Source organism: Marmota flaviventris, chromosome 4 (assembly GCF_047511675.1).
Source record: "Marmota flaviventris isolate mMarFla1 chromosome 4, mMarFla1.hap1, whole genome shotgun sequence".
Lineage (NCBI taxonomy): Eukaryota > Metazoa > Chordata > Mammalia > Rodentia > Sciuridae > Marmota > Marmota flaviventris.
The window spans coordinates 51,588,637-51,604,684 of record NC_092501.1 but is presented as its reverse complement, the minus strand read 5'-3'; the positions used below and the strand labels follow the sequence as shown (position 1 = coordinate 51,604,684).

At 37.0% G+C, this 16,048-nt stretch overlaps 1 protein-coding gene across 3 annotated transcripts in view; it reads right to left on the bottom strand.

Annotated features, from left to right (window-relative positions):
- Nucleotides 1-16,048, bottom strand: part of Ascc1 (activating signal cointegrator 1 complex subunit 1) — a 95,559-nt gene that overhangs the window by 34,169 nt on the left and 45,342 nt on the right. For all 3 annotated transcript variants that reach the window (XM_027931217.3, XM_027931216.2, XM_071611182.1), the window contains exons 7-9: nt 14,932-15,051; nt 3,847-3,971; nt 1,085-1,170 (exon numbers count right to left, since the gene is read on the bottom strand). In XM_027931217.3, coding sequence (XP_027787018.1) covers nt 1,085-1,170; nt 3,847-3,971; nt 14,932-15,051 — 331 coding nt within the window. The remainder of the gene's footprint in view (nt 1-1,084; nt 1,171-3,846; nt 3,972-14,931; nt 15,052-16,048) is intronic.

Below are 16,048 nucleotides of genomic sequence, written 5' to 3'. Positions count from 1 at the left end.
AAAAAGCATTTCTAAAGCTGAAGCTTATTCTCTCTCCTGTCTCTGAAAAACGCCCATGGCCTTGAAAATGTTTGACCTAAACCATTACAGAACAACTGAAATGAACAATCAAAAAACTCTCCCTTGGAATCAACGGTTTCTCATTGCCCAGGGGAACAATGGTCTGTTAACCTGACAGAAAGGGCATAAATCATGGATATTACAGAATGTAGTCTGTGGGAGAAAGATAAATGCAATCCCGAAGAACCCCTTCTATTTAAATTTCACAGATTAATGCAACACTCAGAAAAGCATAGCTTCAACAGTCAGAAACGGACCACCTACTTTTTAGGACATGGACTGCTCCTGAGTAAAAACAGACTATACAACAACTTAGGAAAGTGACTTTGTGGGTGAAGAGGAAAGTCTACTAGAACAAGACAAACAGTTCTTTTTCACTTAAAATAAATGCAATCTCGAACCTGCAGAGGTTAAGTACTGAGTAAAACACTTATTCCTATGGACCTAATTAGTCGGGATACCCCATCATTCCTTTCTGTTGTCGACTTTGTGGTGCTGGAGATGGAAACCCAGGTCTCAGAAATGCTAGGCAAGCTCTCTACCACTGAGCTGTGCCCCTCAGCCCCTCAATTTTTCTATTTCTCTTCTTTTTTTCTTTTTCCTGAAGTGCTGGGCAATGAACTCCAGGGCACTTTACTACTAAGCAGCAGCCCCAGCTCTTTTTTATTTTATTTTGAGACACGGTCCCACTAAGCTGACCAGTCTGATATCAAACTCGAGATTCTCCTGCTTCAGCCTCCCAAGTAGCTGGGATTACAGATGTCTGCCACTGTGCTGGCTCCTCCCTCGTATTTTCTTAAGTCACCAATTTCAAGCACTTAGAAGTACCAAGGCATTAACAAGAGTCGAGAGGATTTCCACTTTTTTAGAACATTAAAAAAATTAATAGCCCTTTTAACCAATGATCCTCATGAAAAGCATGAAAAAATATATACTCTACTGTTAAAAGGAGAACAACTTGTTTTCCTCTCTTATGTAGGACACCATGCCGAAGGATTTCCAATTCATTCTGCTTCATACTGACCTTTAAAATGTTCCGGCCATCAAATGACTCTCTTTCTTTAAAGATATATTTGCCATCCGCTGTGTAGAGATTGTACCTGCCTTCAGCTGTAAATATTCCAAAGATAATGTTAGAGGAGAAGCTTGGGTTATGTATCTGTTTATATTCTCTTGATTTTTATAGGTACACAGATGCAACTAGCAAATGTTCATGTACTACCTGGAAAGTGGCATAATATGATGGGCAAAACAACAGGTTATAAATCAAGTGATGGTTTCTAGAGCCAGCTCTGTCACCAACTCATTCAGTACACATTTATTCATTCAACGTTCTCCAAATACTCACAGTACATACTTAATAACTTTGTAACTAGCTACATTCTTAAGGAAATTATTTCTCCTCCATGGACCTCAGTTCTTCCTTACAGAATCAGAGGTTGAGATGAAACTGTGTCTCCAAAGGTTCCTTGCCATCTACAAATCCAAGATAAGCTGCATGTAATTTTAAGTATATAAAAATACACAAAAGTTCACACTCTGGTCAAAACTGATGGCAATGAGGCTTTGGGTTGATTTAAGCACTCCCCTTGAAGGAAAAAGAGTCCTTTAGTTGCAATCAAAGGTATCCTTACAAACATTCTACACAGAATACAGAAAATCTATGACCTTGGCCCAAACAAAGCCATGCTCTAGATTCTTGTGTCAATGTAGGCTGATATCCCAAAAGATGTCCTTAAAAAAGAAGAGGAATATCAAAGGAAAGGCAAACAGAAAAAGCAACACATCATTTCATGTCCTTTTCAAATAAAAATTCAATACAGAGAAGAGTACAGGCAAGAGAAAATTCAAAGCATTCTTAAGAATTATTTAACTTTCAGAATATTTTCTGAAATATCAAATCTTTCCTACCTACTGAGAGATCTTCAAAAATTATCATATTTTCACCTTTGAGTGTGTTCTTTTGCTTATTCAGATATAGATAATACCAGGTCAAAACTAATAAAAATTTATCCAGAGTTTTAACAACTCCACAAATATAATGCATTTTATCTAGACATACAGGTAACTGTGTAACTATTTCTCTAATGAGAAGTATTCTCCTAACCAAGAACCCCAATCCCAAACATATTTTACAATTAAAAATAAATTTCCTGGGAGACAGAGATGTAGCTCAGTGGTAGAGCACTTCCCTAGCACATGTGAGGCCCTGGGTTCAAACCCCATCATCGTTTAAAAAAAAAAAAAAAGTTCCCTGTTAAGAAAAAGAGAATATATACAGTTTTAAAAGAACAAGTAAATTAATACCAAATAACTATCAATTAAAAAACAGAAATCATATCTGAAGATTGAAATATTTAATGACAAGTTCAAAATCTATAAGTAGCATTAACCATCAGGGAAATTCTAATCCAAACCAAAATGAGGTTATACCCCACAAGGATAGCTATAATTGGAAAACACACACACAGATAATAGCAAGTACTGATAAAGATGTGAAGAAACTGAAATGGTCAGACACTGTTGATGGAAATGTAAAATGGTGTAGTCACTTTGGAAAGTCTGGCACTTTCTTAAAATATTATGCATAGAGTTATCATATGACCCAGGAATTCCATTCCTAGATATATACCCAAGGGAAGTAAAAACAGATGCCCCTACAAAAACCTGCACACAATATTCATAGTAGATTATTTGTAATAAACAAAAAGAATAAACAATACAAATGTTCATCAACTGGTCAATGGATAAAATGTGATGCATTCATACAAAAAATATTATTCAGCAATTAAAAGGAATAAAGTACTAATACATAATAAAACATGGATAAACATTGAAAACATTATGCTTAGTGAAAGAAACCAGTCACATACTGCATGATTCTATTTACAGGAAATATCTAGAACAGGCAAATCCATCGAGAAAGAAAGTGGACCAGTGGTGCCTAGAATTAGCATTGGGGACAGGATGAAATAAGGAGTGACTGTAAACGGTATTGTCTTGTTGACAGGGTGATGGAATGTTCTAAAACTGATTGTGGTGACGGTTATACAACTCTGACTATGCTAAAAACTTACCCCCAGCCCAATTGTGACAACTAAAAAGATCTTCAGACAAATCCAAATATCCTCTGGAGGTAAAATCACACCCAGGTGAGAACCGTTGGTCTCAACTCACACACACACACATACACACACACACACACACACACACATACCTTACATACATACACACATGTACATATATACATATACACATTTTATTTATTTATTTATTTATTTTGCAGTGCTAGAGATCCATTCCAGGACCCCACACACACTAAACAGGTACTCTACCACGAAGCTACATCTCCAGGCTTGAACCTACATTTTTTTTTATTCATTAAATCTGGCAACCCCATATGTGACTGAAATAAAAGAGATGGAAGATAAGCTAGATATGTCACTGCCCATTTCTACTAGGTTCATCAAAACAAGTTAATAGATCTAGAAGTAAAGATAAATCAGAGATTCTAGAATGGCCATTCTATTTAAAACTCTAATACCATAAGTCCTTACTGATCACAACTGTGCTACAGCTCCTTTTTGTTTGTTTTTGTGGAAATGGGGATTGAACCCAGAGACAAATTACCACTGAGCTACAGTCCCAGCCCTTTTTATTTTTTATTTTGAGATAAGGTCTCACTAAGTTGCCCTGAACTTGCAATTCTCCTATCTCAGCCTCCCTGGTGGAAGAAGTAGAATGCACTGCTAAGCCTGGCTGTGCTCCAGCTCTGTGAGGACTTACCATTGGGGTCTTTCCTGAACAGGGTATTCATGACTGTAGCATGCAGTTTCACACTATTCCACTCTTTCACTGTTAGTCCAGAAGCCTGAAAGCGTTCCAGCACTCTATCAACTAATTCCTGCAGCCTGGAGAAATTGAAGAAAGAAGTACAAAATGTTAATAAACTCCTGACCCATGACTACTAATCCAACAATGTGCAAGAAGCATCTGCTCAACACCAATCACTGCACAAAGCCCCTCATCAGAGGAGAAAGAAGAGGCTGCAGCCCTACCATCATGGAGCTCACTGTCTTGTCAAGCAGACAGACACAGAGACAAACAGTTATAATACACACACACACACACACACACACACACACACACACACACACACACTATGGTGAATGCTGAGAAGGCATTCAACTCTACAGAGAAGGCCAGGTTTCCACAGGTGGTTTAAACATAGTCTTGAAGGGTCATTAAAGATTCATAGCAAAACCACAGAAGATGGGCACTTGAAGCAGAAAAACTAGCATGTGCACAGACACCAAGGCATGCAAAATCACAGCATATCTAGAAAACTTCCAATTATTTAATACACCTATAACAGAGGGAGAGAAGAAGGACAATGGAGAGGAGCTGGATACGTAAGCAGTGATCAGACCACAGGAGCCACAGAAGACTTTTAGCAAGGAATGGTGTGATCCATTGTCCCATTTCTGAAAGCTGATTGTGGCACAGTGCAAAAAGGTTTAGGCGGGGAAAAGCAGCAGCACAGGGTCAGTGAGGCAACTGCTTGCTGGGAGAAATAACAGACGGGACGTATGGGCACCATGCTAAGCACTGTGCATATGCTGAAACATTCAACCCTCACAAAACTTATTATCCCTATTTCACTAATGAGGAAGCTACAGCACAAAGAAGTTATGAAACTTGGTCAAGGTGACACTAACTACTATGGGACAGATTCAAAATTAGAATATGTGGGGTTCAGGGGTAACTCAGTGGTATAGAATACATGTTTAGATCCTAAGTTTGATCCCCAGCACTGCTGGGAGTGGGGGAAAGGTGGGGAGAGCTGTTCTGCTTCCTTACATAGTTACCTTAATTTTTCTGGTTATAAAAATCATACATGCCAGGCATGGTGGCACATGCCGCTAATCACAGCAATTCAGGAGGCTGAGGAAGAATTGCAAGTTTGAGGCCAGCCTGGGCAACTTAGTGAGAGCTTGTCTTAAAAAATAAAAAATAAAAAGGTTCGGTGGTAGAGCAACTCTGGGTTCAATCTCCACTAGCAGTAGTAGTAATAACAACATTAATAATAATAACAATAAACGTTCATTAAGGAAAATGCAGAAAAGCATAAAAAGGAAAACACAACCTCATAAACACAAGTGTTTATGTGTGGTGGTTAAGTTATATAATCAGAAGAAAAAATAAGATACACTGGGTTTTAAAGTTTCTAATTGGGCAGGCGATGTAGCTCAGTGGTAGAACACTGGATGTGCCAAGTCCTGGATTCCATCACCAGTACCACAAAAAATACACCAAGTTCCTGATTAACTCACACCATCAGAGAACCATAAAATTTGGAAATACTTCTAAACACTGCAGCATAAGTCTGGACATAACCATGCACTTCAAAACCTACCTCAATTACAACCACGACAGAATGATGCCTCAACTTTTTTTTTCTCTATTAGAAAGGAGAAGGTGGAAAGCAAGTCAACTACACAAAACATGAAATAACTGAATAGACTAACTGAAAGATATGAGATTCCAGCTTTGTCTTTCAGAGAATTAGGATTTCTGCCAATTTATTGACTCAGAATTTTTTAAAGGACTAAAGTCCTATAAAACCTGCTGTTTTTTAAATAGGAGGAAGTGATGCACAGCCAGGCTGTGCTGCTCAAAGTCAGTAACTGAGGAACCAGGATCCGTCTCTGGTGACTGGTGTGCTTTGTTATTACCTCACTGTGCTCCATGAAGGTGGACTCTTTTTTCCTCATGCACTACTTTATTACTGCATAAAGATTAATGTGTAATTGACACATCACTGGTGCTCAATAAACAGTTGATGCATGCATGCATGTGTGAATTCATCAATGCCAAACATTTTGGAGTGCTATTAAAAGAACTTAAGGGTACTTGGGCATAATCACTAAATTTGGGGTTGATACTATGGACGCTATATTTGACAACATGTCACTATATTTCTGACAGTATATTCTTTCAATCTTACTTCAATGATCCTTTCCTGATTGACTATGAATAAGTCTTAAAGATTCCTATGCCTCTGCTTCTTTATAAGCAAATTAAAAATAATAGAGTTGCTATGACAAAAATTATTCTTAAGCAGCTTTATTGTGTAGGTAGTGATTTGGGCATGAAAACAGATGACAGGTATAAATACATTAAATTTAAGCTCTTCATTTAAGGCTGTAAGTGCCACATAGCACAAGCATCCAGAGTCATCTTTACAGATATGGAATTTATTCTGCGAATGTTCACTGACTCCTTAAAGTCCAGCCTTTGGTTTGGCTTTTTCCCTTCAATTTAATTCAGTTTTATTTGATTAGTACTTCCTAAATGCCTATTATACACAGCCAATATGTTAGCCACTACAAGAATTTTAAAAAAACTAAGCAAATATAATCTGTTATCAATAAATCTACAGTCTATTAAGATAACAAAAATTTTTGGTTTTGTTTTTGTTTTTTATAAAACTATAAAGTAGACTCTGGTAATGAAATAAACAACATAAAATCCTTCAGGTAGGGCTGGGGACATAGCTCAGTTGGTAGAGTGCCTGGACAAGGCACTGGGTTCAATCCCCAGCACCAAGTTTATCAAGTATACCCAAATAACACTTGCCTGCTATCCAACATTATGTGTGGTTATGTATGCATTCATTCAGAGATGGGGTCTCGCTTTGTTACTCAGGTTGACTTAAAACTGTCCTTTCTCTCACCTCCTGCCTAAGCCTCCTGAGTAGCTAACACTACAGCCACATGACACTGTGCCTGGTCCAACATTGTTTTTAATTTTTTTTCCTCTTTCTCTCTCTTCCCACTTTTGAGGGGAATACATGAATGTACAAATAATTTTGTAATCTGCTTTAATTATTTAACACTCTACAGTTAACATTTTTCTAAGATAATATTTAGTTAATCCATAGTATTCTCTATTCTATAGATGTTTTGCAGTTTATTTCCCATCAACCTGAAGGTTTTTTGTTTTGGTTTGGTTTTTGGTTTTTAGTGAAGCTAGGAATAGAACTCAGAGCCCTATGTATACTAGTAAGTGTTCTACCACTGAGTTAGACTTCCAGCTCTGATTTGGACTGCTGCTAATGTTACAGTTTAGATATGAGGTGTCCCCCAAAAGCTCATGTGTGAGACAATGTAAGAATTTCCATAGGTGAATGATTAGATTTTGAGAGGTGTGACCTAATCAGTGGATTAACTGATGGTGCCAGGTCTCTGAGGAGTGAAGAAGGAAAGGGGTCAGAAGAGTAAGTAAAGGAATTAGGTTCATCAGATGAAATGTGTGCTATTCTTAAATAATAATAATAATAATGAAATCAAGTGGGGTAGAAGATGTGAAAACAGGTAAATTGTGAGGGGAAAGAAGGAAAACACTGACGGGTTGGCTGCATAACCTAAGTGAGAAGTGTGGAAACCATTCTTCTGGAGGGGCAAGGGGGTATGGGCTTCAAAGAATGACAGAACAGCCACTGTATTCAGCATCTAAAGTCTAAAAACTGACTAGTAGGTACTGAGTAAAAGGCTTCTAGCTCCTTAAATTCTTAACCTGGTTGTGCCTTACCAAATCCAAGGATGCATCAATAAGAGTAAGTCCACCGTCTCAGCTGTTTCCAGAAGAAAATCTGATCTAAATGGCCCCATCCTTTTAAGAGTCAGGTATTTTACATTCAATCGTTTTAAGGGACCCTTGCATTTATAATATATGAAAGCATACACAGGAGATTGACTGTGTGTATTTTTATTATAACATGCTCTGTCCCCCGTGCCTCTTGTATTGAGCTGTGTCTCTTCACACAAAGCAGCATACAAGACTGAATGAACCTTTAAAAAGGGGTCATGTCTTACTTCTCTATCAATTGGCATAGCCGTGCAAAATACCTTGTGCAAGGAAGGCATTTCAGCTTTTAAATTGAATTAAATAAAAGGTAAGTCTTTGGGCTGGGGATGTAGCTCAAGCGGTAGCACGCTCGCCTGGCATGCGTGCGGCCCGGGTTCGATCCTCAGCACCACATACAAACAAAGATGTTGTGACCGCTGAAAACTAAAAAATAAATATTAAAAAAATTCTCTCTCTCTCTCTCTCTCTCTCTCTCTCTCTCTCTCTCTCTTTTTAAAAAAAGGTAAGTCTTTGAAAATTGTGATTTGGGAGGAGAAATTTACAAATCTTCTTGAAATAATACAAACATGGCTCTTCTTATGAAGAGAAACAGACAATATAAGAGACAAAATAGAGCAATAAGAAGAGCTGGGAATTACTCAAAAATGTGATTGGTTGATCCCACTAGTAGGTTCAGCAGGTATTTCACCTTTTTAACTTACAAAGCCTTGACAACAGGAAATGTAAAGGCCAGATGTGTGGGAAAATAAAGGGTGGATTCACCTTCTCAGCCCTTAGCTCTCCATTAATATGACGACAAATTAAGTCTGAGCACTGTCTTCAAAAGACATCGAGTTTTCTATAGCTCTTATTTTCTTCCAATCTCAAATCAATTATTCTCTGTGCTTGGAGATCTATACCACTCAGGGTTTAACCTCTGAAGCAGAACATGTCCAATGGAAACAATCAAGGTAATAACTTCATCAATTCTTTCCCAGTGACCACTCTTTTTCTCTCTTGGGAGCCACCAAAAACTCGGTAAACCAAAACTGTGGAGTCTCTGCCACATGTATATTAAAACAGAAGTAAAGTCCTATTTTAGAAAAAAATTCACTATTTTGTTTAATAAAACATTATAATCCTATGTAATTTTTCATATGTTCATGTTGAATGAATGGCCATAGCACAGACTTTCGTTTTACAACAGTAAGACTTTAAAGTGCATAGCTGCCTAATAGCACTTATGTTACACACATGCTGCAAAGACGAAATACATATGATTTTGTGTGTGTATGCATGCACATGCAGTGCTGTGAATCAAACCCAGGATCACATGCATGCTAAGTATGCGTTCCACCACTGAGCTACACGTGAGGCCTGATAGTATGATTTTAGTGCCAGACAACAGTAAATGCTAATGAAAAATTAAGTTATCGTTTCCCAGAAGCCATGCACTCTAACAACAGTACCAACAAAAGCACCGACAAAAATTAAATAAGTCCCATCACAGAATATATGAAAACAAGTGAACAAAGGTCATTCTAAGGGGCTATGATGTCCTGCTAACAAATTAATAAAGGATATAAAAGTCAATGATTTTAATACATTTAATTTAAAAGTCAGTCAGGGCTGGAATTATGGCTCAGTGGTAGAGTGCTTGCCTTGCATGTGCAAGGCACTGGGTTTGATCCTCAGCACCAAATTAAAAAATAAATAAACAAAGTTTAAAAAGAAAAAATGTCGGTCCCAAAGAACTGAAAACAACATAATCCACAATAGTCAGAAGGTAAAAACAACCTACATGTACACCAAATGATAAATGGGTATAGAAAACATAGTATATCTCCATATAAAGTCTACCTGGGCCTCATTAAAATTAAAAGCACTAAGTTGTTTTTTCCCTCAACTTCCTGGCAAAAGTTATTTTCTCTCTGAACATCCTCATTCTGAGAATGAAAACGGAAAAGCTATTACCTGGCCCAGGTGAGCACCAAGAAAACAGTAATTATGGCATGTTCTCTGGCTAGCACAGCCTCTCCTGGCTTTGGTTTCTATAAATTGTAATGCTTCTATAGAACCCACCGAGAGACACGAGTTGCTTCTGCTTTTCTGAGAAAACTGCATTAAATTCATTTTTCCTTTTTATATCATTTGTTTATTTCTTATGTGGGTGAGTGACCAAACCCAGTCAGTTGGGATTTAGGCAGATATCCTGGCTTGACTGCTGTTAACAAATAAGGCATTATACAGACACAAAAAGGAGTGAAGTACTGATACATGATACACACGAATCTTAAAAACATCCTGCAGGCTGAGACATAGCTCAGTAGCATGCCTAGCATGCATGAGGCCCTGGGTTTAATACCCAGCACTGAAAAAATATGCTAAAAGAAAGAAGCCAGACACAAAACATCACATGTTGTAGGATTCTATTTATAGAAACACCTAGACTAGGCAAACCTATAGGGACAGACAGACTAGCAGTTGCCAGGAGGCTGGAGGATAGAGAGACATTACATTTAATGAATATGAGATTTCCTTTTGAGGTAATAAAAATGTTCTGGTCCTAGATAGTGATAATGGTTGTAAACTGTACCAAATACCATTAAATCATACACTTAAAAAAAAAAATGTCCTTCCGTAGTTGTAGATGGACATAATGACTTGATTTTTATTTATTTATTTTAATGTGGTGCTAAGGATTGAATCCAGTGCTTCACACATACTAGATAAGCACTCTACCACTGAGCTACAACCCCAACCCTAAATCATACACTTTAAAATGTTTAAAATGGGGCTGGGACTGTAGTTCAGTGGCAGAGCGCTTGCCTAGCATGGGTGAGGCAGTGGGTTCAATACATAGTACTGCATAAAAAATAAGCAAATAAAATAAAGTCACGCTGTCCATCTACAACTACAAAAAAATTTTTTTTAATAAAATAAATGTTTAAATTGATAAATTTATGTTATGTGAAATTTTACTACTTAAAAAAAAAATGTAGCCAGGCATGGTGGCGCACACCTATAATCCCAATGGCTTGGGAGGCTGAGGCAGGAGGATCTCAAGTTCAAAGCCAGCCACAGCAACTTAGTGAGGCCTAAGCAACTCAGTGAGACCCTGTCTCTAAATAAAATACAAAATAGGGCTGGGGATGTGGCTCAGTGGTCAAGTGCCCCTGAATTCAATCCCTAGTACAAAAAAAAAAAAAAAACATGGGGCGCAGAGGCACATGCCTCAAATCCCAGGAACTCAGGAGGGTAAATGCACACCTGCCTCCATGAGCTTAGCAGCTGCCCAAGGCTTTAACATTTTGACAACCTGGTAGAGATATTAACATATATTTTTTAAACTGCATAATGAAATATGTTAACATTAGGAAGATCTGCATAACTTAGCAAACCAGAATTTCCCCAAAAGACTGATGTCACAAAATTGTGCATAAATTAAAGATTCAGTCAAAATGGAAGACAGACCAATGGATTTTAATATAACAGAATATGAAATGCTCATTGTTATGGTTTCAGATTCCACACTGCAGCTAACCTTTAAGAAACTATGACTTGTCAAGTTTTATAGTAGTATGCAATATCAACAATTATCTAAAAGGCCATTAAGATAACAATCACTTTCCCAACCACATAGCTATGTGAGCTTTTTTTTTAAATAAACTTCAATCAAAACAACATATCATTGGGACTGGGGATGTGGCTCAAGTGGTAGTGCGCTCAACTGGCATGCGTGGGGCGCTGGGTTCGATCCTCAGCACCACATTAAAAAAAATAAAATAAAGATGTTGTGTCCACCGAAAACTAAAAAATAAATATTAAAAAATTCTCTCTCTCTCTCTCTCTCTCTTTCTCTCAAAAAAAAAAAAAAAAAAAGTATCACAATGGACTGAATGCAGAAGCAGATATAAAAACCCAGCTTTCTATTAAAGAGTTATAAAAATGCAAAACCATGTCTGTTTGCTCACATTTTTTAGTTTGAATAATAAAGTAATTTTTCAAGAAAAAATGAATAAGAAATGATTTTATTATTTTTTAAGGAACATTAAATTTCTCAGTTTTAATTTCTAAGAGATGAACACTGATAGATACAACCCATAAAAACAAAAACTCTTAGGGTTCTAATAATTGTTAAGAGTTACACAAGCTTAAAAGACAAAAGTTTGACAACCGCTATCTTAGATCATTCACTGTTTCTGTTCACAAATTGAAAAAAAAACAAAAAAAACCCTACCCCATTCATAGTAGATCTACAGTACTGGAAGACATTTAAATAGCTATGACTTAGAACACAAGGTAAATGATCCAGACCAGATATCAAATTCTCTGGTCAAAATGTTTGGGGATATCCTAGTACACAATATGATAGTAAGAAAAAATGTGCTCTGTTTTTTAAGGTAGGTCATTAGCATGCCTTTCAGGCACATGCCAGGTATCCAGGAAAAGAAAAATCTACCATAGAACACACAAAAAAAAAATAGATTCTATACCCATTTTATACCAGTTTCCCCATCTTCCCTCAACTAAACTGAGAAAAGAGATAATTGAGATTATCAATTCAAATGAAGATAGGAGAAAGCAAAAAAACCGATCTCACTGTTTCCTGGTTGCCATGGCTTGAGCAGCTTTCCTCTGAAATGTCCTTCTGCCCTCCTGTTCTGCCTCACCTCAGGCATAAAGCTATGAAGTCGGCCAATCATGGACTGACTCTCTGAAACTGCAGTCTATGGAAAAGCTAGGAGGTGAGAAACAACTAGGCAACCGCCACAAGGAACACTAGCCATCGTAGAAATGGATACTCCAGCCTCAACATCTGTCTTCACCTTATAAGAGATTCTGAGACAGAACCACACAAAAGACAGAATAGCTGGAAGCTCTGGACCACCAAGAATACCTAGAAATGTGTCCTGAAGGGAGTACAGAATGGGATGAGAAGAAAACCAAGATAGACACATGGACACCAAACAGAGAACTGAAAGGAATACCAGAAAAAGCATGACAGCAGGTAAGTCAAGGAAACAGTATCTTAAAAAGGATCTATAGTGTCAAATGCTGCCAAGAGATTATGGAAGATAAAGACTGGAAGCATCTTTTGGCAACAACAGACATCCTCAGGTTTGGAAATACACAAGGAAGCTTCATGTAGCTGGCTAAGGAAAAGCAGAATACAATGATGGATTCTTGGGATTGGGGAGAGAGTATCAACACTTCTGGAAGTACTCTGTTTGTGAGGAGGGGAGATTTCAATGTAAGAATTTATAAAACAAGAAAAAAAAATCAAGGTAGAGAATAGAGAGTCACCAACTTCTTTTAAAAAAAAGAAACCAATCTTTAGGTAACACTTAAAAATGGAAAAGGCCCAATTTAAAAGAGAACTGAGTCAGTATATTAAAGGAAATGCTAAATTGAATCTGAAATAAAAGGGTATAGCAAAGTAAACTAGTCAAAATCTAAGAGCTAAACTGGAGTTTTTCTGTACTGAACTGAAATGGGGGGCAATGAATGTTACTACAATGATTCAAAGGCTACAAAATGTCCTAACCTATGAAATGATAACACAAAAGCCCATGATGCTCACTGTGATTTTATCACCAAATTCAGGATGAAGAGGTGCACAAGCTTTAAACTGAGAGATCAAAGTCAGTCCAAAGGATACGAGAGTGACTCAGTTAAACAAAACTGAAAAATATTTCAGCTTTCAAAATTTCTAAGAGAATAGGCAAATGCACAATAAAAATCTGGAATAGAAAATAAATGCTTATAATATGAAGTATTTAAAGACATCATAGTTACAAATTAACAAATCAAATGGTTAAAAATTTAAAATAATGTGGTAAAGAACTTATTATGGGTCTGACATATAATAGTGTAATAAATAGTAATTATTAAAATTGGAGGGCTGGGGTTGTGGCTCAGTAGTAGAGCGCTGGTCTTGCACGTGTGAGGCCCTGGGTTCAATCCTCAACACCACATAAAAATAAATAAACAAAATAAAGATATTATGTCCATGTATAACTAAAAAAAAAATTTAAAAAAAAATTGGAAAATATGCATGTGCATAAATTTTCCAGAAAGGACACAGTGGCGATAGTAAAGGTTTTCCAGGAAGAGAGCAATCTGCCCACATATGTACTAGGTATGGAAAATCAGTTTCACGTGGAGTTGGGAAGCCAGAGTAGATCTACACAAATTCACTAAAAACACTGTCATACTAAGGCACCTTAGCAAAGAGCCATTTGTGGTTATATTTGTTTCTGGAACTCAGTGATTCCTTAGAAAAATAGAAAGCCTTTGCCCATTATATTTAGTTTTCAATATTAACAACACTAAATAGAACTTCTGTGTCATAGGGTAGAGCCCTGTTTATACTTCACAGTGTAGGGCTGGGGAAGGACATGTTTTGGGTCTGCACTCAAACAGATTAAGGTACATATGTCAGTAAGCTGTTTGTAATTTTGGTTTCAGAAAATTGTGTTGCTTTACCTATACCTACCAATAAATTATAAAGTTTATTTCAAAAAAATTTTTTTAAAAAGAAAGCAAATAAATTTGGGAGCCTACCTAGATTTTCTCCAGAGGATTTCCGGTTCAGTGTGAACCATTTTCTACCCGCCCCTAACTGAAAAGACCACACAAAAACAAACTTCCAATTCAAGGTGGGTTTCTCTGCTCACCAAAGGCCTTGAATCAACTAATATATTGTGATGCCTTTGGAAACAGCTGTGGATGCCTAGGCTAGTCAGAATAGTCTGGATTTCAAACAGAATTCTTAGGAAGGACCTACACGTGATAATAACAAAAATTAACAATAGTAAACATTCTTCAATGTTTTGATAATGTTGGTATGTACTAAACACTGTCTTAAACACTTTCTATAGACTAATTTAATCTTAATAATCATGTGATACTGATAAAACTTTCATCCCATTTTGTGCTGATATTCACTACGTCTGCATTGCATCACACCTGAAACGCCCATCCCAAAAGGCCATCCTTCCTGCCTATTATTCTGGAAAAAACAAAGGAAGCCCTGAGTTCCACAAAAATTTGACTTACTACCAACACACACTATTCAAATAACATATAAGATGTTAGCTTACTGAGGAGGAGGAGGAATTGCAATACTCCTGAAAATAGTACATTAGATCCTAAAAAGGAAGAGTCAAAACAAATGAACTTCCAGGGATGCATTTAGGTACCTCTCAATTGAAATAAATAAATATTCCAGAAATATACCTGTTGGAGCCATCTTTCATATGGACTTTGGCATAAAGAACATCCACCATGCCAGGATCATCATTCATGTATTCTATTCCGGCCATCTCTACTTCCAAGGGTTTGCCCCCAGAAATGTCACTGAAAAAAAAATTGGAGTTATAAATGTTTCAGCTAAGAGGGCTATTATATTTTGAAACAGTTAATAAAGTCCAATATTACAATAAAATCTCTCTTTTTTCCTATTGATATTATCTAATTGTCCTTCTACTTTCAAAATAAATGCAGACAACTGGAAAACACAGGAAAGCATTTCCAGTATCCCCCTATATTTATCCCAATTTCCATTTTTTAGCACTCTTCAAGGGAAAAGGCCAAGGGATGGAAGCTCTGAGTGGCAGAGACGTTTATTGTGTTGGCCCATCTCTTAGGGGTGCATCTCTCTCCATGATTTCTCCAATTTACAAACAATCCTTTACTCATATAACCATGGGAGTGTGTAAACTGACATCATATCTCTAAAAGCAATGCAGCAATATTTATGAAAAGCCTTCAAGAATAGAAAACCTTTGCTAAAGCAATTCCATTTCTAGGAGCCCATTCTAGGAAACATTCTATGAATTCAGCTATAAAAATCTACCAGAGCTGATGACCAAAGTTTTCCTTTACAAAAGAATTCCAATAAATGCAGAAGGAATAACAAGACTGGGAAATAGCTATTTGCAATCCCTGACAAAATAATGGTTCCAAGATAAAGATCACCAATGGCTAGTAAAAATGAAGCAAAAGGCTAGAGAAAACAGAGAGACCCTAAAAAAGGGAGCTCTAGAAACAAAGGACCATCAGGAGCACACCTGGAAAACTTCATTTCACCCAAAAACAGACGCTACTAGACAATCTTACTAGATGGTAAGATAAAAGTGATGTTTTACTATTGTTTATAATTTTTAGCTTTCCAAAAATTAACATGTATTCATTTTAAGTTATATAAAACTCCACCATCCTATTTTCTTACCAGATCCCATAAACAGGCATATAATTCAGTAGAAAAGTCCTTGTTGTGTCTAACTGAAACCTAACTAAAAATCACCTCAGAGCTCCCCCCAAGCCCCAGGAAGCTAGGGCCCATCTTGTCCAT